Source organism: Cydia splendana, chromosome 2 (assembly GCF_910591565.1).
Source record: "Cydia splendana chromosome 2, ilCydSple1.2, whole genome shotgun sequence".
In the NCBI taxonomy this organism is placed as follows: Eukaryota; Metazoa; Arthropoda; class Insecta; order Lepidoptera; family Tortricidae; genus Cydia; species Cydia splendana.
Window position 1 is genome coordinate 9463750 of NC_085961.1, and position 27821 is coordinate 9491570.

Consider the following 27821-nt stretch of genomic DNA (forward strand, 5'->3'; position numbering starts at 1 on the left):
TCCGCCTGTTAGGGAATACCCGTCAATTTCCCTTGCCTACTACTAATGGATTTTAACAAATTATACCGAGTTCATTAGCATCGCGCAAGCGTTAATTGTGTTTGGAACATGATATTTTTTAGGACGCCTTATTTTCGTGAAAAAATAATAGGTAATTTATAAATTCAACATTGACGTCTAACCTTTTCTTTTTCTTTTCTTTTCTTTTCTTTTCTTTTCTTTTCTTTTCTTTTCTTTTCTTTTCTTTTCTTTTCTTTTCTTTTCTTTTCTTTTCTTATTTACATACTATAAATAAAAAAATTTTCAACATAATCGCGATATTACTAAACTGAATTGTATGTTATTTAGATAAACAAAGGTATTGTGGCGTAGAACAACCACATTAAAGGGTATTAACGATATAATAATTGGGCCAGTGAAGAGAAAAGCTACAAATAATATTACACCAAAATAAATATGAACCCAGCCGTGGCGACAAGGAAAAAGATCGATGGTGTTTTTTCCGTTACAGTTATTTATGTACATAATTATATGTTTGCTGCGTTTAAGCGAAAACTAACGCACAAGAATCTCGATTAGGAAGAATATAGAATTAATATATGTAATTACTAATTATATAAGTCAGCCAGACAATGTATTGTCCTATAAATCTAAAGAAAGCACAAGACACATTCGACTACGTCGATAATAAAGACGTTTTATCGACACTGCGGACATCGATCGTACCTTGGTCGCGTGTGGTAGGAGTAAAGACGGTCTAGGGTTTGAAGTTGTAGGAGGCGAAGCGCGCGGTCTATCACATGTGGGTCGACGCGGTCACCACCGACGTCGCGGCGGTCGATCCTGCCAATTATCGATATCGATAAAACAAACTACAAGCAACACTAGACGTGGCAGGTTAGCGGAATCTGATTAAATACACGTACAGATACATCGACCCCTTTTCTTTCAAATTTGGGAGTATACAATATCAATGAGTTCATGGGAGTATACAGTATCGAAGCAGGAAATTGGATCGTTTAAGCCTGTATTTTTTTATTTTAGGAATATGCCATTAATACGTTTTGCGTTTCAAGTAGGTACAGTAAAAACGTAAGCTTAATTTTTACTGATGTCGCTATTAAGGAAAAAATGTACATACTTAACGGTACAAAACTTGGTATCAAGAACTGGTAGAAAATGAATTTATGTAGGGTATAATTTTAAAAGAAAATATTAAACCTACTTAAGGCACTAGTCCCACCAAGGGCGAGTAAGCGATAAGCTATCGACTATTTTCTCGCTCAAGAAACAAACAAAAGATATATAGTTCGTTTTTTTTAGCATTAGAAAGAACTCCACAGAAGCAAGTGTGCAGTTTTTATCAGGCTCCTTAATTGTTAATAATTATTGAATTATCTAATATAGCATGGTCAATACATATAATTTACTTCAAATGATTACCGCTAAAAGTGCCGGATTTGGAACCACAAGCTTACTTCTGCGAAGTTCTTTCTAATGCTAAAAAAACGGACTGTAGATTCCGTGTCGGTAAAAGAGGGAGATATATTAATAGTTGATCGCTGGCTGTTCACACTGCCGGCGAGGACTCTCTTTACTCGCAGCGATAAAAGCTAACAACGATAAAATCGCTCAGCGGTACTCGCTAAGCGATGCTCGCTTGGCGGTCGGAGAGACCATGCAACTAGCGATCATTCTAACAGTACAGCGTGGATTTGAGTGCACGTATTTGTTATGAATTTAAAACAATCATTTTCCTGAACTATCAACTATCTAGCTCAGACGACGATGATGATGTATTTTATAAAAGCATGTGTGTAGTGGCGGCTATAGGTACTCCATACAAAAGTTTGTTGGTTCCTAGTTGCGTCGACCACCCCGCCTAAGCGAGTATCATTACAGTGGAACTTAAATAACTCGAACCTCAATAAGGCGAAATCCTCGTTAACACGAAATAATATGCCATTTCCTTCCCTTCAAAGCCAAGAACCTCCAAACTCGAAATATTTAACCTAAGACGAAGTAACAACTAACAAGCGATTCCCTTCATGACTATTCAGTACATTTTTTACCCCTATAACTCGAAAAATGAAATTTGAGCTCTACAACTAGAGAAAATAGTCGTACTGTTTTACCACCTCTATATCGCGAAGTTATTTACTAACGAACCTCTGTAACTCGAAAAAAATAATAAGACTGTACTTTCTACGTTTCTATAATTACCTCCCTAACACGAATTTTTCATGTGTAACTGTAACTCAAAACCTCTTTAAGGCGAACAAAAACGTACAAGAACCTCTCTAAGTCGATATCCTCTATAAGACGAAACTTCGTTAACACGAAGTTTTTGGCATTTCCCTTGAGATTCGTGCTATCGAGGTTCCACTGTACTTTATTTTGTGACTAAGGTTACAATACTTAATTTATGAAGGCTGATATTTGCTTGTATTTTCATAAAATTTTAAGGACAGTAGACCTCATTAACCTTAAATACGGTGATTTAAAACGTCAAACTGTCATAGTAGGGCGAGTAATCGCCCGTCGCATCCGAACACTCGCTTTATAACCGAGCGACAAAACTATCAGAACTACACTCGCTTATCGCTGCTCACCAACTCGTTTCTAGTTGCTAGCTTTAATCGCTACTCGCTCATCGTTCTTGGTGGGACCAGTGCCTAACGGCGCGTGTCGGTGCTCGATTATGTTTTTGGAAATATGTTTCCTACGTATTTGTAATATTTTAAGGCTGCTATTTAACTGATCACCAGATTTAGTAAAATTTAATACCAAAAAAATCTATTTTACCACCCTAAAATAATGAATGATCACCAAAATAATAACACCATTTTAATGTGAAATGATTACCAATTTTATTACACTTTACTATCCTTTTAAAGGAAATGACACCAAACTAATCATTATTAACCCAAAAATACTAAATGATTACCAAATTTCAAACCCCATTTTAATGTGAAATGATAACCAAATTTTTACATCTTGCTATCCTATTAAAGAAAATGACACCAAAATAATCATTGTAAACCCAAAAATAGTAAATGACCACCAAAATTAGAACTCCATTTTAATGTAAAATTATAACCAAATTTTTAAATCTTGATATCATATTAAAGCAAATGACTCCAAAATAATCATTGTAAACCCAAAAATGGTAAATGACCACCACAATTGTAACCAAATTTTAATTAAAAATGTGCACATATTTAAAATAATTATCGTTATCCTATTAAATTAATTAATCCACTTCGTCACCTTTTTCTAGTAGCATTTTATTTCTGTTACAGTGGCAGTCTCGCAGTTCAAACCTAACCTATCCCACTTTTCTAGTAGCATTTCTTTTCTGTAAGGGTCGCAGTTCAAACCTAACCTAACCCACTTTTCTAGTAGCATTTCTTTTCTGTAAGGGTCGCAGTTCAAACCTAACCTAACCCATTTTTCTAGTAGCATTTGGTTTCTGTAAGGGTCGCAGTTCAAACCTAACCTAACCCACTTTTCTGATAGCAGTTTGGTTCTGTATGGGGTGCAGTTCAAACCTAACCTAACCCACTTTTCTAGTAGCATTTCGTTTCTAGAAGAATGATTATTTTGGAGTCATTTGCTTTAATAGGATAGCCAACCTAACCCACTTTTCTAGTAGCATTTCGTTTCTGTATGGGTCGCAGTTCAAACCTAACCTAACCCACTTTACTAGTAGCATTTCGTATCTGTATGGGTAGCAGTTGAAACTTAACCTAGCCCACTTTTTTAGTAGCATTTCGGTTCTGTGAGGATCGTAGTTCTAACCTAACCTAACCCACTTTTATAGTAGCATTTCGTTCCTGTAAAGGTCGCAGTTCAAACCTAACCTGACCTACTTTTCTAGTACCATTTCGTTTCTGTAAGGGTCGCAGTGCTAACCTGGTTAGGTTAGCACTGCACTTAATATGCCTCAAAGGACGTATTAGAGATACAGAAGTGTGTTCAAGAAGACTTTGAAAGTATTACGAAGTGGGCACATGATAACGGAATCATCCTGAATTTCTCCAAAACTAAATGCATGCATATACACTCGCCATACAATTATAAAGCAAAAACGATTAACCCACAGAGTTTGGATATATTAGGACACACATATGACTGTTTACATGCCAATAAGCGTAACTGTAACTGTGATAAGCTAGTATATGTAGAAACGTTTAAATACCTAGGTTTAACAATTGATAAGAACTTTAATTGGAAGCCACATGTCAACGATATATGTAATAGATTAAGGTCGGTACTGGCAAAGTTTTATCAACTAAAGAGTACATTAAATAAAAGCACATTACGAGTAGTATATTACGCACTTGCCGACTCCCTAATTAGTTATGGTCTTATTGTTTATGGCCGAACATTTATAACGTACATTAACGATATTAAAAAACTACAAATTAGATTAATTAAGTTCCTCGTTAGCAAAAAAGGTATGGAAGAATGCAACAAAGAGTATGATAAGTTATTCCCATTATGTAAGATCTTACCGGTACACAAAAAAGTTGAATATTTAATAGGTTTAGAGCATTACTACAGTGACGATCACAAAATAAAAATTAGCAATAAGTATAATACAAGACGTGTAAGAGAACAAAAACTAATACAATTAAAAACTACAAACTATTATGGCAAAAGAATGTCGCAACATATAGTACCAAAAATATTCAACAACATTAGTATACTACGGCAAACTCCCAAAGTAAGCAAAACTATATTAAATTTTCTGCTTGGTAATGAGACTAATGAGTCACCGTCAAATAGCTATAGGTAAGGTAAAATAAATGCTCATTTGTTTGTTGCTTAATTTAGAGATCATAATGTAAATCACAGAAACAACTGTAAACTTGTTAGAATTAAGTAAATGGGTCAAACACGTTTTTAGAAAAGGTCACTTCTGTGGACAATACTATAAAAGTTAACGACTCTGGTACATATAATATAACCCGTTTTTCATTATTATTATTATTTATGACTTGAGTCTCAAGTACTAGATACTATAAAACGGGTGTGACCCAAATAGGTTAAGTTACTTGCATAAAAAAGAGCGTATCTCGCCATCAAACTTCACAGTTTGGCGAGTTTTATGTTATTTATAAAATGTATTTTTCACCTCAGCAGCTCGAACAAGGGTACTTTGCTTCTTAAAAACAGTGAGCAAAATGCGATTTTGCTCACTGAGTCATTTTGTCTCACCCAGTGAGCAAAATCGCATTTTGCTCACTGAGTGTGTCTCACTCAGTGAGCAAAATGCGATTTTGCTCACTGAGTGAGACAAAATGACATTCAAGTGACCTTTATAGTCAAATGTCATTTCAACATGCGGGGTCTAATACAAGTTCGAATTACTTGGGTTCTATTATCTCTGTCCCTCTAGGTATGTTCTCACTGCTTAGGGTGAAAAATTTTGTGTACTACACGAGATCAAAGTTATTTACATCTCGTGCGCTTTTGAATCCCTTACTACGCTCAAGATTCTAAATTAGATTCACTCGCTACGCTCGTGAATCTATTATAGAATCTTTCGCTTGCACGGGACTCAAAATAAGCACTCGAAGAAATATCAAACTTTGATCTCTTGTTGTACAAATAACTATTAGTGTATCATGAATAAATAAATAAAAAAAATAAAAAAACTGATAGCAGTTTGACTTACTTTTCTAGTAGCATAACGAAATGCTACTAGAAAAGTAGATTAGGTAAGGTAGGTATGCGGTGCGGGGTACGGGGGGTTGAGCGGGAGGGGCTAGTAATTATGGCATCAGTTTACTTTATTTGGTAATATGTATACATTTTTTGGTAATCATAGTGGTTTATTTAGGTGAAAATATCGCATTAATTTGGTCTTCAAGATTTGGTGATCATTAATGATTTTTGGTGATCATTCAATATATTTGGTATTTGAATACAAATTGAAGTGCAGTCGTAATTAAAATGGTGGTACTTTTGTATTTTTAGGTCTTATTTTTTTGGTGTTCAGTAATTTTTTTTTGGTAAGCATGATTTTTTTATTTAGGGTACCAAAGTATATTTTGGTGGTCATTATATTTGTAGCCATATTTTAATAATATCGTTATACTTTTTTGTAGTAGTTCAATATTTTAATAAAAATATAAACATAAAATGTTGTGTATAGGCGGCATTGGCATCGGCATATTGGGCCCGATTCGGATTTTGAAATAGACATCTATTAGATATCTTTTAGACATCACCAGGATACGATAACGATATGTTTAAGATCTAACCTGTCAAATATGACATTTGCGCGATTCTGGAGATACTCTTGAACGATTTCCTCAGGATATGACTTAGAGATCCAATTCACATCTAATAGATATCTTACGCTATCTAACGTAAAAGTGACATTGGTTGCCCGAATTGCGCTGCAAAAGAGAACTAGTTGATATCTAAACTATAACGTATCTAGAATGGATCTAGTACGTGTCGTCTCTTGTGAATATCTTGAAGTTCGATTACGGCAGTTTATCACTCACGAATTCGAGCCATTCGTGCAGTCTAACGAAACTAGTTGCGACTAATCGCGCGCATGATGCGAACTCATCAACCAATCGCGTTGTGGCGTTAGACTGCACGATTGGCTCGAATTCGTGTGCGTGATACCACTGTATTGGCCCCATTGTTATTGCCCGTAAGGCCCGTCTTTAGATATAGGTATGTCAATGATAGGCTGTCAATGATATCGTCATTACTGAACCGTAACCTGCTCGGTTTTGACGATTTACCCTACCTTATAGTCAGTCATATTTATCAATTTATTTTATTTTTTTACACATTTTTCACAAACAGGACTTATTTCTGATCACTGCTCGGAGTGCTCGGACAATGTAAGCTGTAAGAGGAAAGTGGGCAGTCATTTCTCCACACAAACGTAGTCCCCTTTTTCTCTTATAAACAAAATAATACGACTGAATGTTAGTGCTAATTAGGTTCTGCCGGGGATTCCAAGAATTACGTTCATTCCAATTTCAATACGAAAGGTTAAAAGAAAACATCCAATAAAAAAAATTTAATCGCACCTTACTGGTTCAACGATGTTGTGAAGTACAAATCTGAGAAATAATTACTTTGTTTTATATTCAGATTTATAGATTTGAATGAGTATAATTATTTTCAAATTTCATAATTATGAAATTTACGTATTTTGTGTTTTTATTGTGTTTGAAATTTTCTGAACAATAACTTTAAATCATGTTTTCCGCTGATTGCCTTGAGTATACATATAAGTTGGTACAACTATTTAAAAGGGTCAGTTATAAGCATAGACCAGCGGTTGAACAAAATTTGGTTTTGATAACATTAAAGTTTTTTTCATTTTTGATATGTTGTTGGAGGCATGTTAAATAATACTTATGTAAATTGTTAGAAAATTTTAGGTAAGTAGGGGTTTCCGGCTATATTGAAATATTTCACATGACATATAAACATCACTTTTCCATATTTAGAATTTTCAAAACTTGTAGGGCAAAAATCCGGTTCCACTTTCGGTCTAGACGTCGATTTTTTTTAAATATATTCATACATAAAAGCCGCTTCCTATAACCCATAAATGATATAAAAATATGAATATTTAAAAAAACCTATGTTAATAATGAGAGAGGAGCTGAAGATGAGTTTGCCATGAACTTAAATTACTTACTTCTGGTGAAGCTGATTGTCTTAAAGTGAACTTGTCAAAGTAAATAATAAAAGTCTTATGGAAATCAGCGCTACGTCGCAATGTCGCAGCATTCGCTAGGTCTTTTTTTGTCATATTATGTCATATTTAGGTATTATAAAAGCGAAAATATCTCTATGTGTCTGTTTTTCTGTTACTACTACCAGTGTTGGGCATTCAAGAATAAAATCATTATTTGAATAAGAATTCGTAGGAATAAAATCATCTCGATTTTATTCCCGTCAAAAATATTCAAATAATTTTGGTCGGGAATAATTCGTATGAGAAAAAATTGAATGAGAATAACTTATTCTTAATCAAATAAATATAATGATGATTTTTAATCCAAATAATATTCCACGAATAAAAATGTAGTCCGGGTACCGTATAGGTACTAATTACGTATAGTTAGGTAGATGTAATAGTAGTTAGTCTCTTGTCTAATTTATACCTATTTTATGGAATAAAATCTTACAAATTGACTGTCGCATAACGCATAGTTTCAGTAACCGTATTATTTTTAATTTACTAACCAAATCATTAGGTTCAATTTAGCTGGTCTAAGCGCTTTGTCTCTATCACTCTTACATATTAGTGCGATAGAGAGACGGAGGTAGCGTTCCGTTGACGTAGCGCAAACGATTGGCATATTGGCTACAAACCCAAGGTGCCTAGCCAAGATGACAATTTTTGTTATTATTTTAATAACCAAATCATTTGGTAAATTTAGTTGTTCTGGAGGCCTAGCCAATATGCCAATCGCTTGCGCTCCAACAACGAAGCGCTTTCTGTCTCTATCACTCTTACATATTAGTGCGATAGAGAGACAAAGATAGCGTTTCGTTGTCGTAGCGCAAACGTTTGGCATGTTGGCTACGCTCCCAATGTGCCTAGCCAAGATGCCAATTTTTGTTTTTATTTTAATAACCGAATCATTAGGTAAATTTAGCTGTTCTGGGGGCCTAGCCAACATGCCAATCGCTTGCGCTCCAACAACGAAGCGTTTTCTATCTCTGTCACTCTTACATATTAGTGCTATAGAGAGACAAAGATAGCGTTTCGTTGTCGTAGCGCAAACGTTTGGCGTGTTGGCTACGCTCCCAATGTGCCTAGCCAAGATGCCAATTTTTGTTTTTATTTTTATAACCAAATCATTAGGTAAATTAAGCTGTTCTGGGGGCCTAGCCAACATGCCAATCGCTTGGGCTCCAACAACGAAGCGCTTTCTTTCTCTGTCACTCTTACATATTAGTGCTATAGAGAGACAAAGATAGCGTTTCGTTGTCGTAGCGCAAACCTTTGGCGTGTTGGCTACGCTCCCAATGTGCCTAGCCAAGATGCCAATTTTTGTTTTTATTTTAATAACCGAATCATTAGGTAAATTTAGCTGTTCTGGGGGCCTAGCCAACATGCCAATCGCTTGGGCTCCAACAACGAAGCGCTTTCTTTCTCTGTCACTCTTACATATTAGTGCTATAGAGAGACAAAGATAGCGTTTCGTTGTCGTAGCGCAAACCTTTGGCGTGTTGGCTACGCTCCCAATGTGCCTAGCCAAGATGCCAATTTTTGTTTTTATTTTAATAACCGAATCATTAGGTAAATTTAGCTGTTCTGGGGGCCTAGCCAACATGCCAATCGCTTGCGCTCCAACAACGAAGTGTTTTCTGTCTCTGTCACTCTTACATATTAGTGGTATAGAGAGACAAAGATAGCGTTTCGTTGTCGTAGCGCAAACGTTTGGCGTGTTGGCTACGCTCCCAATGTGCCTAGCCAAGATGCCAATTTTTGTTTTTATTTTAATAACCAAATCATTAGGTAAATTTAGCTGTTCTGGGGGCCTAGCCAACATGCCAATCGCTTGCGCTCCAACAACGAAGCGCTTTCTGTCTCTATCACTCTTACATATTAGTGCGATAGAGAGACAAAGATAGCGTTTCGTTGTCGTAGCGCAAACCTTTGGCGTGTTGGCTACGCTCCCAATGTGCCTAGCCAAGATGCCAATTTTTGTTTTTATTTTAATAACCGAATCATTAGGTAAATTTAGCTGTTCTGGGGGCCTAGCCAACATGCCAATCGCTTGCGCTCCAACAACGAAGCGTTTTCTGTCTCTGTCACTCTTACATATTAGTGCGATAGAGAGACAAAGATAGCTTTTCGTTGTCGTAGCGCGAACGTTTGGCATATTGGCTACGCTCCCAATGTGCCTAGCCAAGACGCCAATTTTTGTTTTTATTTTTATAACCAAATCATTAGGTAAATTTAGCTGTTCTGGGAGCCTAGCCAACATGCCAATCGCTTGCGCTCCAAGAACAAAGCGCTTATTTATTAGTGCGATAGAGAGCCAGAGAGAGCGCTTCGTTGTCGGAGCGCAAACGATTGGCATAATGGCTAGGCCCCCAGAACAGCTAAATTGTACCCGAAGATTTGGTTATCAAATTAAAAACTAAAATTGACATATTGGCTAGGCACCTTGGGTGCGCAGCCAATATGCCAATCGTTTGCGCTACGAGAACGAAACGGTATCTCTGTCTTTATATCGCACTAATATGTAAGAGTGATACGGACAGAAAGTGCTGCGTTGTCGGAGCTTAAGCGATTGGCATCTTGGCTAGGCCCCCAGAACAGTTAAATTTACTCAATGATTTGGTTATTAAATTAAAAACAAAAAATGTCATCTAGGCTAGGCACCTTGGGTGCGTAGCCAATATGCCAATCGTTTGCGCTACGACAACGAAACGCTATCTCTGTCTCTCTATCGCACAAATATGTAAGAGTGATAGGGACAGAAAGCGCTAAAAACAGCTGAAATGTCCTAATGATTTGGTTATTAAATTAAAAACAAAAATTGGCATCTTGGTTAGGCACATTGGGAGCGTAGCCAACATGCCAAACGTTCGCGCTACTACAACGAAACGCTATCTTTGTCTCTCTATCGCACTAATATGTAAGAGTGATAGAGAAAGAAAGCGCTAAAAACAGCTAAATTGTCCTAATGATTTAATTATTAAATTAAAAACAAAAATTGGCATCTTGGCTAGGCACATTGGGAGCGTAGCCAACATGCCAAACGTTCGCGCTACGACAACGAAAAGCTATCTTTGTCTCTCTATCGCACTAATATGTAAGAGTGATAGAGAAAGAAAGCGCTTCGTGGTTGGAGCCCAAGCGATTGGCATATTGGCTAGGCCCCCAGAACAGCTTAATTTACCTAATGATTTGATTATAAGAATAAAAACAAAAATTGGCATCTTGGCTAGGCACATTGGGAGCGTAGCCAACACGCCAAACGTTTGCGCTACGACAACGAAACGCTATCTTTGTCTCTCTATCGCACTAATATGTAAGAGTGATAGAGACAGAAAGCGCTTCGTTGTTGGAGCGCAAGCGATTGGCATGTTGGCTAGGCCCCCAGAACAGCTAAATTTACCTAATGATTCGGTTATTAAAATAAAAACAAAAATTGGCATCTTGGCTAGGCACATTGGGAGCGTAGCCAACATGCCAAACGTTTGCGCTACGACAACGAAACGCTATCTGTCTCTCTATCGCACTAATATGTAAGAGTGATAGAGAGAGACTATGCGCAACTCTACGGAGGGTCAACGTTTGGTATGTTGGCTAAGCACCCTGATCGGATGATAGAACTAGATAGTGTAACTCTTCAATGTGTACTATACCTAAACTATTGTAACAAATATCAAATAAATCCGACTTTTAAATAGAAGGGTTAAAATCAACTAACAAAATATAACCGATTGTACTTACTACAAAAATTAACTTAATTCTAAATAACATTTTAATTGAATAAAACCTTAGTTAGAATAGGCCCACTTCTAGAATAATTATTCTGTTTTTTATTCCGCATTTAAAATAAGAGTCACATGATTTATTCACCTTAATTTTATTCTAAAATAACTAGTGCAAGAATAATTCTAATTCAAATCGATTTGAATAAGAATAAAATTTCTGTTTTTATTCTTATTCTTATTCAAGTTAATTTTTGCCCAACTCTGACTACTACATACTTAAACCATGAACCGAGCTACACGAAATTTGTTAATGAAGATAGTTTGAGTCCCGTGAAAGGACCTCGTGGACATTCTATGCAAATTAAGTAATGAGCAGAAGGTAGTAAAGCATAAAAATCAAGCAATAGGTATGGAGTTGGTCTTCAGAAAAATGTACATAATATGAAATCTCACTCGTACTCGTACTTATCCGATTTTAAGAAACGTAAACATATTGTATGAAATGAATACATTTTTTCATCTGATTCCTCGATAATATTACCGTTTCACTTGTTGACTAGAGGTCAGTGGAGCGATAAAAGTGATTTCTTCAATAGGCATAACGCATAGCCGAAACAATATTCATAAACCCGGAAAAAGGGTTAGGTACTTGGATTCAGTAAGACAATCCTGTTTGCCGTAAGAGTAGCTTACAAAATTGAAACACTAATGTAGTTGTTCATCGCTTGCGATAATAAGACTACAGTTTGCGTGGAAAAAGATAACTAACCAGCGATGGGCTATTTATATTTATAAGGCTAGAGACCAGATTATTGAATAGGTACAGTGTTTTTATATATAGGTTTATTGATTACACAGTGATGGGTAAGAAGTTATTGTACGGTCAGTTATAGACTAACTAGTTGAAGACTTGGCTGAATTGTATTATGTTAAGTAAGAAAAAAAATATAAACTAGTTTTAAGTGTGGTGAATTTCTTTCAATTTGTAGGAGGATATTATTATCCTGTGCCATAGTTAAACCTGGCGCAAGTATATCTAGAAGACGTAGTATTTAATAATAAATGATAAACATTGTCTGTACTTAGTCATTTATTGTTCCACATATAAAACCTGGGAAGATTCATTCGAAAATGTAGGGCTTATCTAACTATAACAGACAAATTATACTAAGTTATTTAAGTAACAAAATCAACGTTAAATGGTGCACTCCCACAACGGTGTAAAAGCGAGATGCACTATAAAATACAGCAGAAAATACTGCAGATTCAGTATAAAATACAGTGACTGATTAGTATCACAGAGTCACTAACATCCATATTTTCTAATTTTCTGCTGGCTAAACAGAATATATTATATTTTAAAAGACTTTATATAAAAGCTTTTCTTGCAACCAAATTGTTTGCCAATACCTTGTACTTTACCTTCACTTGGTTGGTGCCCCATTGTGAAAATTAATTTATATTTAAATGTAGGGATAGAGAAATAAACTCATGAAATATGCATAGACTTAGAAAGTGAATTTAGTTTTATTCTTTGTTAAACTAGTCACTACGGCACGACTAAGACAGATAAAATGAGTTTTTCTTGGTACAAAATGTTCTATTTGTGTTCGATTTTTTTTCTGTTAACCATAATAGTTAGGTATGTATCTATATTTTAAGAAAGGGGGCTTATCCTCCTCTGCAGTGCTCTGTGCTTTCCGGGTTGCAAGCTAAAAGAAACCAGGAACCGCTTTTGGCAACCTAATCCTAAGAATTGACGCAAGTTTTTACGAAAGGGACTGCCATCATTAAATTCCAACCCGCCGGGGAAACTAAAGCTTAGGGATTATAGTCCGGTTTCGTCACAACCTGCTTACATACTCCCACATCCCTGAAGGGACAAGGATTTGTAAAAAAATATATAACAATATTAACACTTGAATATTGAGTGACAAATGGCATTAAAAGCTTACCTATCTAATCTTAAAATTTAAATAAACGCTCGAGCGTTCGATTATCGTGATAACATTTAACATTTACGCCATATCACCACCAATCAATATCGTAATTAGTACGACACTACAAAAACTCATTACTGAGTGTAGGGAAGCGTGGATATCAGATCTACGATTAGTGTTTCAAGTCATTATTCGTCGGGCTGAATGCATTTGCAGCGAGCTATTTAGCGAAGCGTAGATAGTTAGTCTACCCATTTCGATTTATTTCAAAGCTTTATGAGCTAATTAATACATGTTATGTTTATTTTTGATTGGAATTATTAACGTTAAAGTAACGTTTCAATGGATGTTAAAATTAAATCCGTACTTGTATAAAACATTGAACGGTTTGATTTATATTTCTTAACACTACTTTAATCAACAAGTAGGCAGTCAAAGTGAGGTTAAAACTAAAAATGAATAAAGCAAAAAAACATCTAATTAACTATTTTATACCTATGCCTCAATTTTATACCTCAATGTATTCCGAGGCCTAGAGGTTCAATATGGATATGGCTATAGGAGACTAAGATCTTTGATTTTTTATGAGTGTTTTTACTTTATTTATTTGAATAACCCAATAAAATATATAATTCAAGAAATAACGAATAAATACGGGAATACATAGAATACACGTAGCATACAAGAAATGTTATTGTTTGTTTTATCCTCATGATATGGATATATTTTATATCCTATCAGGTTACGTAAGCTCATTCAAAAATATTTTAAAATTAAAAGGTGTCAAAAGTTAAAAGAGTAGAAATCAGTATTCTGATTGTAATAACAGGTTAATAATCTCATATGGATTAGATATGGATATGATCACTAGCTATTTCTTCAGCCAGAAATTTCACTTCTGTCGCTGACAGATCATATCCATAACACATCCATATCAAATTCATAACCTCAAATTACAATCAGAATACGCCTCTAGGTCTATCCAACGTATTCTGACCTGCATTGAACTAACTTAGTGTTCAAAAAACTACGAGTTCAAGAGTCATAACCTAGGGATACCTATACGTACAGATGTGACAGAGATCTGTCTGACAGATGTCTGGTGGACAAATCTCATAATGTGTGGCGGGAATTAGGCACAATATGTATCTGCGGACAGATCGACTGCCACATAATATATGTGCTTCATTTCCCTAAGCCATTTAATAATCGCCCAATGTTGAGCCTTCTCATAAAAAAATAAATATTCTAAAACCTTGTTTTATTTTAATTGTAATTATTTTTCAAACAGGTAATTGTTTGACAAGTTATAATTTGGTTGTCAGTCATCCGCTGTTGGTCGTTACAAAACAATAAGAATTATTTTAAGTATTTCAATTACTTGTTCGCCGATTTTATATAGAGTTTTGACAACTGCGGTGCTATTGTGTGATGAAAATTGAGTCAGAATATATTTCTCATGTTTATTGTTTCTAAAATGGTAGGTACTGGAGGTTTTGCCCTTTCAAGTTTAAAAGGCCAACTTCAGCCTTGATACCTTGGGTTTTCAGCTGAGTTTTAACTATACTTTGGCACAACTACCTTGTCAGTAGAAAAAACTGCAAACTTAAAAAATGTAGCCGCGAAGGGTTGACGTCCCTTAGAAAATTTTAATTTCGCGCCTTTTTCTACTAAAAAAAGTGAGTGTGTTTAAGTACTTATAGTAATATGATTCTGAAGACTCTGAAATCAAATTTTTGATTTACCTTTTACAGGCAGACTGCGGTACAGTATAAACCAAGCTCGGCATTTTTATCCATTAGATACATAAATACCAAGAATGCATTAAGTAACTAAAGCATATGATATGAATAATGTGCCAGTCACGGTCTTCCTTTACGAACAAATATTTGCAGCATTTTCTTTGCAAGCCGTGTTTTCTGGCATCACATTTAGAAGAGTTATTTATCAAAAGCTGAAGTCAAAGCTATAAGGAAAAATTTCATTTTCTGTACGCAACTTTATCTAGTAAAGTATTTTATTATGAAGTAGTTATTTTGAATTTGTATATCATTTTTATTATTTTTGAGATAATCCTGATAATTTTTAACTTTAAAGAACTTTGCTATGTTTGCCTTCGCGAATTAGCGAATTTAATTCGCTTATTCGCAAGCGATGAAGTGAAAGTGAAAGATATAAAAGTAGGCACAACGGGGATTTTCACAAAGTGTAACATTTACTTTTTTTCCAAAATACATCAACTTTTGGGTTGTTTCTACTCAGAATCAAGAGGACTATCGATTTAAAACGAAAAAAATTGCGTCCCAAAAAGAAGACAGTTTTGTAACGCATTTTTACATACATTTTGTATGGACCGTTACAAAACTAACACCCAAAATTTGTATGAAAAACTGGGGACATTCTTTTTCTTTGTCTCATTCAATAGTACTCGTGATTCTGAATCTAAATAACCCAAATGTTGATAGTTTTTCGAAAAAAAGTAAATAGTACCATTTTTTCTGAAAACCCCCATTGTCAATAATTTTGTCTTAATTAAATAACTAATATAAGATTATTCAAAACGTTATATCTATGTTTGAGACGTGAAGTAAAGCGCTCAGTTCTAGAGTCGTGAACAAGAGGCGTTAAAGAATTTGTCACGTACAAAACATTGTGAAATACTGCGTTCTGCCATTAGTTCAACTAAACGACAGGAATTTCAATTTGTTAACAACAACTTCAATTGGATTGTGTAGCTTCGGAATAAGACTTTATGCTACAAAAACAATTAAGATACAAGTTTAAAATAACTTATAATCAACTACGAAATAACGAAAATAATGAAGATACATGTTTCATATATTATATTCATGTGTTCTATTTTTGGAAATTAAAATATCTAAATGAATCTTAATTACTTGCAACACATCCTCTAACGTTTATTATTTTTCACTTAATTCTTCTTTGACAGCCTACGAAATAAAACATAAAAGTAAACATAAAGTTTGAACAAATCAAATACAGCGAGCCCATTCAAAATTAAGTAGTTATAGCTCATCTAAGCTTTGTAATATGGCTATATTTTACGAAATCCCCCCTTTACTTAGTCATAGTACCTAGTACGTGTTTCAATATAGCTTTATTTTAACACCCAATTAAATTTTCATTATGCTCTAAATAATAGGCACTGGTCTTAAGACGAAGGCGGAGGACCCGCGCGAAATCGCCTTTTCATACAAAAGTAGTCCTCATTTTCCTTTCTGGATATGAAAATATTTTGACACATTTTGCTGTATATCAACCACAGCTATGCCCCTACAATTGTTTTTTTTTCGAATGTTTAATAATTATAAGAGTTAGGAGCATTTAATTTGTATCAAATCTGTTTTTGGGCTACACATTTTTACTATAATCAAAAAAGCTAAAAAAAGTTTAACTTATAAATATTTTCCATAATGTCAATATCCAGAGAGGAAAATGGGGCCTACGTTTGTATGGAGAAACAGTCGTACCCCTTCCTCTTAATGTAATGTTAGGTCTACCACTTATCTCAGGCGGTTGGTAAAGAATTTGCGCGAGGATTTTCTTGTAGAAGATAACTAAGTTTAAGACTAAAACTTACTAAGTACTTAAAACTAACTTACCTATTCATATATACCTTATCATGGGATATTCTCTTTAACCTTATAAAACAAAATCCCCTGCCGCGTCTGTCTGTCTGTGTGTTTTTATGATTGTTCGCGATAAACTCAAAAACTACTGAACGGATTTTCATTACGGTTTTCACCCATCCATAAAGTGATTCTTGAGGAAGGTTTAGGTGTATAATTTGGTAACCCGTGTGAAGCCGGGGCGGGTCGCTAGTATATTACATTTTTAATTACTAATTACTTAACATATTCAAATCTTCATGCCTTTAAATATAGTCGTGGGAGACCAAAATAACTTCTTACCAACGGCCTCAGTTAGACGGGATATCTATAGATTTTGTATATATATTAACTCTTTATTGTATAAAACACAAATACAAATTTATGGCACAGGATATAAAATATTTATATATAAAATATATATTATATTCGTTCGAAAATAGACTTGTGATATTTACTGGAAGAATGTTCTAGGCATGAGACTGTTCACTGTATAATACCTAAAAATTTTAGGGTTTATCGTGATGCGACTGCAAAGAAACTTCTTCACAATTTTCTTTACACCTTCATTCAAACGACTTGTTTTACTAAATATAGCGATATGTATCACTAATAAAAGTATTATAAAATATATCGCTCCTTGAGAAACACAGTGTCATTAAGCGAAAAACGTGTTTTTTGGGTACAGAGCTTTAAAATTTTCGAAATCTTCAAACGTCTAAAACTGCCGTACTAGAGATAAAAGAAAGAGTTTTTTGCTATATTTTGTTAGATTTTAAACTAATCTTGTGAGTCATTTGAGTAAACTGTGTTTTTTTGTTTAATTTCTAAGATAATTCAATTAAAAGAAAATTGTAATGTCACTATTCCGTTTAGTTTTGCTTAATGTCACATGACGACTTCGCAATATTGATTCAATTTATGGAACAGTGACACTATATCCAGTTATTTGATATAACTTAACGTTTATTTCAAAGAAAAAGCGCAAATAGAATCATTTTACATGGATGTTAATTAATATTTACTAAAGTAAGCGACTTTCAGTCTTAAAAAAATAGCAAATAAGACTAGTTTTTCTTTAAAACTAGAGTATTCTTAGCTTGTTTTGTTTGGCTATATTTTTACGATCAAAAATTACCAAAGTAAATAAACAAAGGGGAGGATAATAATTGGGGGATGCGATGTAAGGGGCCCGAATGTCATGTAACGGACCCCAGACCAGCCTCTCCTGCACGTGGTCACCCTGTGGAATACCAAACAAGCCTCTGGCGATCCACCAACCCGCACTGAACCAGCATGGTGGGCTTATGGCCCAATCTCATTTGACATGTACGACTCCTCGTTACGGCGCTAAGTACCCTGTAAAAGTGGTGCTAAGAATCCCCGGGCGGAAGATACCCACGTCATCATCATCCTGCTAGGCCTTGTTCTCATTTATTTGGGGTCGGCCTTCCCTGTTCTTTTCCTCCATTCTGCACGATTGAGTGCAACGTCGGCGTCTATATTGAGGTCTTTCAGGTTTCGCTGAACCGTCGTCAGCCAGGTAGCAGGTGGTATTCGAGGTCCTCGCTTCGTCGTTGAAATATCGAGCGCTACCTTAACCATGTAGTCTACAGGACGCCTCTGTACATGACCGTACCACCTCAGACGTTTTTCCGTTAGCTTTTCTGTTATTGGCGCTACTTTGAAACTACCCGGCGGAAGATACCCACACGCTTTGTCGTCAAAAAGAAGTGGCAGGACAACATTGTCGGATTATCAAATTACTCCGACAAGGTGGCTGTGTTGACGTTAAGCATATCCCAAATCCCAAAGCTATATACCTACCTTAACCGCAATCAAAGCCTACGCATCAACATCTACACATTGCGATGATAAGATTGAAGAGTATTTTGTCCTTGGTGAAGTCAGATCAAGCACACATACATAGTCGGACCACATATGGCCTTGGCAGCAGAAACGACCGTAGTTCTAGGTCTATTCCATTTGCCTTTGGTCGAAACATGAACGTAGATAAGTAATTCCTTCTTTCTCAAAAAAACTTCAAAGTCGCTGGACCTGGACTTCGCCTGGCGGAATATCACACACGAAATTGACTACTTATATAATAATATTTTCATCTGACAAAAGTTTAATTAGATATTTATTTATGTAGGTATTAGGTACATCAATAGGTTTAAATTTAGTTCCGATCACAGACCCGTGAGAGCAAAAATAAAGTTTAAGACTTAAATCCACCGTAAGCAATTAATTCATAAATAGGCAAAACACCTAAACAGAAACACACTCTTATTTGTAACCACGATCAGTTTAACTTAGAATTACGAAGTAATTTTGACACCTTACAAGAAGAGATACCACAAATACACATTCAGAAGTTCAAATTCAAAATAACAACATTATAAATACTTTAGAAACAGCCAGTAGCAAAATTAAACCAACCCGGAAAAACAACAAAAAACTCACAAGCGACACATTACGTTATTAGAACTAGCTCTTCTGAAGGAGGTACGAATTCTTCATCATCATAAGTATTATCTTTATTAACAGTTTCAACTAAAACAGTAGTATTAACTTTATTAAAATAGCTTTAAACTTTTTTGTCATTCAAGACACATTGAGACATTTTCTACTGTAAGAGAACAATAGTTTTATGGGTAATTAATAGGTAAGTACCTACCTAGTGATAATAATAATTAATGTGTGTTTTGTGTCACCTTGTCAGAAATAAAATTGGAACATAACAGACATCACAAAAATAACTTGCAAATTTTGATGAATGAAAAAGTATCACACAACACATAAATAATACTATATTATAATTAATAAATATGGGAATCTTACACATACCAACCTAGTTCCGCAGTTAGATCAATAGGTCTCGTAATGTGGCTATATCTATCTAATTATAAATAGTCGTCTAGTAGGTACCCATAATACAACTCTATTATGAACCTTATAGAAAAAATACAACACAGTGACATTAAACAACGAGTGACATTAATTAACCACACCGTTATAAGCGTTCTGTACCAGTTGTAGTGGCTTTAAGCTTAAAACGACATTTTTCACTTAAGCATGCCAACTGTCGCTATGGTAAACTAAGCTAGCATATTGACACTACACAGATAATAACGATCGACCTGCTAAAACTTCTGTCAGCTTCTTAAAATCACAATGTCACTTAAAGTAAAAGAACAGTACGTTTTTATTTTTAGTCAGCATTATGGCTTTAAGTTTTAAGCAAAACCGTCATTATAGGTATAATGTCACTTTACTTATTTCAAAACGTTATTCTATTCTATTAAATTCAAAAGTACAAGTGTCCTTAAAGGGAAAAGTACGATATTGCTTTAAATTGAGTTTTGATTTTGATACCATATTATAAGTTTAAAGTGACATAGTACGTATAGATATACTATTTCTTATGTAAATTGACGTACTTACCATTGAATCTCATAGAAAACCGTCACTAAGCAAAAAAATACAATTTACTTCCCTTTAAGGACATTGTTCCTATGAGACGGGCACCTATTCCCTCTATTCGCCATAACGACATTAGCGCCCTCTGGCGGTTCTAATAGAGCTAGGGCGATAGGTGTCTTCGTATTGCGTGCGTTACGATCATACGAGCTAGATGGCGTTATTAACTCAAAAACCCCATTTTTTGGATAATGACGTTATGTTTCTCAAGGAGCGATATGATGAAAAAAAACTAAAACAGGAAGTATAGTTCTTTTTTTAGCGTTAGAAAAAAGGTTAACAATCTTGACGTGTCTTTTTATTGAACAATTTGGCAAAATAAGTCACGGCAAATATGTATGTATGTATACAATTATGAATCATATACGATTATTTACATTCTTTTGCTTTCACAAGTAACAGTTTGTGATTTTTAAAAAGCATCTTTCAATTAAAAGACACGTCTAGATCGCGTAGTCTTTTTCTAATGCTAAAAAAAACGAACTACAAGATGTCCAGTGGCAGATTTCCGATTTCAAAATTTGATATAAAAATCTAAAATATATAACAATATTTTTATTTACAATAAAAGTTTAACAGGCACGTTACAGTTACATATAAACCAAAACTGTATACTTTTATAATAAGATGGTCAATGCGAATTTAATTTTTTGAATCTCACTTTTCCTACCGAGCTTCCAATAAGATTAGCCGACGGTGCATCACAGTATGGCGTATATTAAAATTAATATGGCAACTTACGCCTAGGAGCCCGATTCTAATTTTAATTTATTGTTCTGATATTTTTGGACCAGAAAAATTACTATTGTCAGCTGACAGATTAATTCCGTAACAGTTTTAGAAGAATAAATTAAAATCAAAGTCAGGGTCTTGCAGTACCTACTGAATAAAAAGCCGTTTTTGAGATATGCCTCAATAGCACATGCACGCTGCTCTGCTGGCCAGCGATCCATTGTCACTAATTAATCCGCAACACTCACGAAACTAAAAAAACCCCTGCGTCTCCTTGGCACTATGCGTTCGAAAATTATTTGCATTCGAAATCGGAAATTTGCCACCGGACACCCTGTATATTATTATATAGTCTGTATCTTTAGGTATTTAAAGAAAAGTAAACAATCAATTTGTACATTTTCAGGTAGTTATAACATTCATTGGTTAACCAACCAAATACAAAACCACCTGGATCTGACACTGAACAACCTGACTTTAACCTACATTATTTGATCGTGTAATGTTTTCATCTACCCTCAATTAGCTTAAGGAGCCATTTGAGTGTAGATTTTGTTTACTCTTTTTTAATGATAAGTTTCAAACGTTGATAAGTTTTCTACAGGAAGATCTCGAATTGTTTAAAACCTTTGAAAGGGATTTAAAGTGGTTTAGATAAGAAAATAAAAAAGTTATTACAGTAGCTAAGTTCATATTTTCTCTGAGGCCTTTGTAAAATAACAACTTTGGTGCGCGCATTACACAATTGCGACATTTGTTAGAGACTAAGTTTTCCGATAGATTAAAGTGAATTGTAAAACCTATCATTATGTTACTGATTACATATTCATATTACCTTCGGTACACATTATGAGAAACGTTTTTAACTGCGTTTTGAATGTCATCTTCATCTGTTATGGCAATTTTAATTGTCTTAATCGCGAATTGTATGACTATAAGTAACGATTACGCATCAAGTAGGAAAGATTATTTACTATACCGGGTGTGGTCTGTAACATGAGCAAAAAATTAAACTGTAGGCTGTACTCCTCATACTGACCAACATTTGTTCAGCGACTTTTAAAAATAACTTGTGGTTTGATTTTTATTACACTTTAAAGTTTATTCTAAGACGCAATGTATTGCGAATTTTGTTATGTTTAAGGCGTGACAAGCAACGTCAATCACAATAATATGGCGTGGCGATGGCGTCCATTGAAGATAATATTTATTTTGTATGAAAAATAGAGAGTCTAAATACTTCATAATTTTTAAAAGTTGTTGAACAAAAGTGTCACCGTTTGAGGAGTACAATCTATGTTTTAATACTTTGCTCATGTTACAGGCCACACCGTGTATATTTTAGTTAATCGTGACGTTTCAAACGAGGAACACTTCAGACGTGTAGGTGGAGCTGAATTTTACCTCGCATTAATAATTATAAATAGTTACATCGCGTCAATTCATCTTAGTAGGTATAATTTATCCTCATTACACAACATTCGAACTATCATGGCACCTTTTTGGATTTACCTTTCATAAGCTTTCATTCCAGCTACTGACCAATTCCTAAAGTAACTCCTCTCAGTCTTCAGTACATAAGTAGGTAGATACATACTTGTTTATGTAATGTGTTGCTGCTTGCTTGATACATTCCATGGAAATAATATTTATTTCATCATTTCTTTTACAAAGCGTTGAGTCTAACACAAAGTCTAAGTAAGTAATATTATGTATATTAGGTATACATTTTTCCATGAAATCGAGTCGCGTAAAATTGTGTTAAATACGGTAACATTGAGAGGGAACGTGTATTTTGGTTTGACAAGCGTAAATAATGAGTATTACCTACCTTTAAATATATATTTCTCTGTAAAAATCTCAAACGGCTCACTTCAGCGACATATTTCCATTCATATTCTGATGGTGATATTTGAAAATATCTACTCGTAAGTATTTTATTTACAGATATTTAAAAATACGAAAACCTGTCTCTCAAGTGATGTTTTCTTATGTTTTAATTTTATTTTACACTTCTATTGTTTTTTATCAGGAATTAAAAAAGCTTATTTATTAAATAAAAGTAAGCAACATAAATAATTGAACGTTAAGTTAAACCTTAACAAAGCCTAGGTACCTACATTTTTGAGCCAAACTGATGCTTCATCTAAGAACGATGATCGAACGAATCACTCATATTGTAGTAAGTTCAAAGCTAAGCTGCGCACATTTCTCGCTGACTGATTGTTCTCGGCACTGTAATTTGCTGCCGGACAACTGGCTTTGCCTTCCCTTTTGCCGTGAGACACGCCCTAATGGACAGGAGTGACATATTTTAAATTGCCTGCGTCCGCCATTGAAGTGCATTGAAATGTTTTCGAGTTATACAGACAGGACAATACAAAAATGCTTCCCGGCGAAAGAAAACAACCCACAGGGTAACTTTTCATAAATACAGGTTAATACATTTTCACGTTATTTACGTTATTGTATACAGGATATCCCTAGCCATTGGACAAAACCGAAATGTACATATGCATTAGGGTATTTAGAACCAGTAGGTATACAAAGTATTATAACAATCGGTGTAGCGGTTACGAAGAAATTAACAAATTACGATTTTTTTTACTTTGGAGTAACCTGTATTGTGTTAGTAGCTCCTGAGGTAATAAATAGTATGAAACCTTCTTCGACCGTTTTGATTATCTTTTTTATTTATGACATTAATAAGATTTTGAATTTTGACAAATGTCATCATTGCCGCACATCTTCAAACATACAGTATGTTTCTTTTTGTTGTCGATTATTGGAAATAACTTTTGTTTGTAAATTTATTTTTTTATCTTTTGTTTTAATTAAAAAAATATTACCGTTAGAGCATTTCGTAGAAGTAACCCTACGTGGGATTTCAGGGTTTGTCCAATGGCTAAGGTCACCCTGTATATAAAATCTGTATTATCAATATTGCCAGTATGACCAATAAGTTAAATAGGGTAGGTGATTTTCCGAAACTAGGGGTTTTCATTAATAACAAAATATGAGACCACGTCGGTAAATAAGTAGCTAAATTATTGATCATCGTGTACATATTATAAGTACATATTATATTTACAAACTTATTATGTCTTACTGCTTTTGTACATATATTTCCGGAAATTAGGAGATTGAAGACGCCCTTATGACTTATTTATTAGATAATTATTGTTCGGTATTGCGTGTCATTAGAGTAAAGGCTAAGAGGCTCATATCCTATTTTAGTCGATATCGAATAAAGAATAAACGCACTGACATAATGTGCATTTTTATTTTAACTTGTACTTTAAAGCGCGACTTAGGTAAGTTGTGTTTCAGTAACGTCTAACCGTCACATTCCTGACAAAATGTATAGAGTGTGACATTGACCGTCAGTTTTGTCACGATTGCTACCCGGTGTATGGTACAGGAGTATTATTAAATTTAGCTTTATTGTATACATTTTTGATCGGCTAAATCAGACTTAGGCCTTCATATCAAATAATTCAAGCCTCCATAAATACCTATGCCTCAAACAGTTTTACGGAAACGTATTTTCAAAGTGGTGGGTTCAAACCCCGGCTCGTACTAATGAGTTTTTCGAAACTTATGTACGAAATATCATTTGATATTTACCAGTTACTTTTCGGTGAAGGAAAACATCGTGAGGAAACCGGACTAATCCCTATAAGACCTAGTTTCCCCTCCGGGTTGGAGGGTCAGATGGCAGTCGCTTTCGTAAAAACTAGTGTCTACGTCAATTCTTGGGATTAGTTGTCAAGCGGACCCCAGGCTCCTATGAGCCGTGGCAAAATGCCGGCATAACGCGGGCAAGAAGGTATTTTCATAGTGGTCAACATACCTCGGTCTGGCAGCCTGAGTGTAGTAGCGGTCCAGCTCTTGCAGCATGCGTAGAGCGTCCGCCATGTCGTGAGGACTCTCCTCGCGCGCCTCGGCGAGGCACACGCACGCTAGTATCACGGCCACAGCGATGGCGAAGTTCTTATTCAGCATGTTCTGTTTATTTAAAAAAAAATGTAATTAAATAATTTAGTAGTTAGCCTAATTCTCCTACATGTACATGTGCCAATTTATAGCTACCTAATACTAATCTAACGCGATCTGATATATTAAAATCAGCCAGTAAATTCGCAGAACGTGCCGAAAAGCTAGAGAAATATACAGTGTGGAAAGATAAGTCGGGCCCTGGAGGGAAACTACCTTAAATCCTTAAGCTGGCTCATTTTACTTAAAGGAGACATTCCTTTATTTTTAAAAAGAAACAAAACTGGACATTACATTATGTACACACGCTCGTAAAATATTGTTTTGCCTTTTTTATCAGTGGACTAACAAAATTTTCCATTTCATTTTCTACATATAATGTTTAAAATATTTATTATAACACAATTAATATAATGATGATAAAATGGTATACCTAGTCAGCAAGCTAGGTGTCAAAGCTCAGAAGTTGTATGAGCTTAGAAGTACTTACGGTGTTATTTATCATAAATTCCTTTTAAAATAAAGTGTTTGGTAAGCTAACGCGTTTTAATACACATTACATTACTATTATTTACGCGGTTGAAAAATGTTACTTTATACATCGAATTTGAGCGAAATACGAATTGTGTTGTTGTTCTGTTAGGTCACTTCCAAACCTATCTGCATGCTACGACTAAACCGTTACAATAGGTAGGTATCTCTAGCTGTAGGCAGGTCGAAGCTTTTGAAAGATTTGTAAGTACATGTTAAAAATAATCTGAACTGAAGCACTGTTATTTTTTATATATAAAATGATCAGACTGACCATGTGTTTCACTTGATATAAGGTTCCATCGGGTAAGCCATTAAGCCATGATAATGCTGTTACTTGTATTAAACTTTGATTAATCTCACTTAAACTAATGGAGTTATAGTGAATATTTTATTAAGTTACCTACTGCTAAGACCTTGTGGCGTTGTCATTTACTCTCAGGCCATTTTGGGTCTCGCGTCTGACGGCAAAAGAGATGTTCGAATCTTCAATTTAATAAATATTTAGTAATTTTACTTACAATTTAAAGCAGCTTAGCAAAAGTTAACGGGCATTTCTATTTTTTTATGTTGTACCAAAAAAATTTGTGTTATAATTAGAAATTTTTCTATTATTTCTACTCGGAATCATGAGATTTTCCCATTTTTACTGAGAAAGAGAGTGCCCCCAAAATTATATTATATTAAAATAGTTAGTTACGGTTTTCAATACAACCTTCTATGAACCGTAACGAAACGGACAGAAAAATGTATTTTGGGGAATTTTTTTTCTCGTATTAGGAGCGAATGAGTGATTCTGACCGGAAATATAAATAGAAAATTAAATGCCCTAATAAGTTTACTTAGTGTTATGGGTAATTTATGGTTGAACAAAAGATTATAAAATCAGCGTACTTACACCAAAAACAAGTATTGTTTTTCTGCTTTATATGTTTCGCAGATTTATCTATACGCAAAATATTTACAAATAAACCTATATATAAACCACCGAACGTTTAAACACAAATCACACACTGCAGATAATACATTTTTATTCATCGTTATTTCTCAAGTTTTCCAATAATTCTGTAATTAGTTGTAACACTGAAGTAATAATAAAAAAACAACGGGTTGCACTCCGGGAGTGTCGACAGAAGTGAAAACTCAATGACTAGTCCAAAATGACTGCAGCACTATGTATAATTGACCCACCCTCCTTTCTATTGAAAAACTTTAGTTCCGAAATTGCTGGCCAGTGAGCTTAAAATTGTAGCGTTAATTGTTTAAAATTGAAAAATTGAAAAGAAATCGTAAAGTTACCTTGCAGACCTCGCATCTAAATATCATGATATTTTGAGTTTTATTCACCAGTACTAGAGTTCACTTTTATTAGCGATTTCATCAAGATGTAGCTTTATTGAATTATATTGGAGTGATACAAAGTTATGTAACTGTGAGATCCTCGTATTTCAGCCCGTACAAGATTAGAACATTGAGCTTTATTGCTTAATATAAAAGTCCAGTTTTAAATAATTGACCTGATTATGATACGTTATGACTAAAGTTCTTTGGTAAATAACATTATACGTGACACATGACGTCAGCGTTACGTTACGCGTTCTGAGTCAAGTTTATCATTTTTTTCCCCACCTCAAAAAGTGCTCAGCGCCGCTAAAGAAGTTTTCACTTCAAAAAACATTAAAACTAACTATAAATTAAACATTTAAAAACTAAACTAAATTATGCATCTTTCTTGGATCCGGCCTCCCTTAGACTGGCGACTGGTTTGCGACTCGGGGTTTCGGTGTGTACGCCACACGTATGCTCTTGTGGCACGGACGTGGACCGACTGGGACACCACGGATTATCTTGTCAAAAAAGTGCAGGCCGTTTTTCGAGACATGCGTCGCTTAATGACATAGTCCGTCGGTCTCTTGCCACCATCAATGTGCCTGCTCTTCTTGAGCCGACTGGCATTATCAGAGATGATGGCACGAGGCCCGATGGGGTGTCTTTAGTTCCTTGGAGCTTGGGACGGATGTTAGTGTGGGATGCTACTGACTAGACACACTGGCACCGT

At 34.9% G+C, this 27821-nt stretch overlaps 1 protein-coding gene and 1 long non-coding RNA gene across 3 annotated transcripts in view; one reads left to right on the plus strand and one right to left on the minus strand.

The window, feature by feature from the left end:
• Nucleotides 1-27821, plus strand: part of LOC134803405 (uncharacterized) — a 351777-nt gene that overhangs the window by 300691 nt on the left and 23265 nt on the right. The window lies entirely within an intron of this gene.
• The window catches only part of LOC134803381 (neuropeptide F-like), a 164622-nt gene that overhangs the window by 9383 nt on the left and 127418 nt on the right, over nucleotides 1-27821 (minus strand). The window contains exons 3-4 of one of the 2 annotated variants that reach the window (XM_063776197.1): nucleotides 25089-25243; nucleotides 727-843 (exon numbers count right to left, since the gene is read on the minus strand). In XM_063776197.1, the coding sequence (XP_063632267.1) occupies nucleotides 727-843; nucleotides 25089-25243 (272 nt within the window). The remainder of the gene's footprint in view (nucleotides 1-726; nucleotides 844-25088; nucleotides 25244-27821) is intronic. The other variant, XM_063776205.1, reaches the window with a different exon arrangement.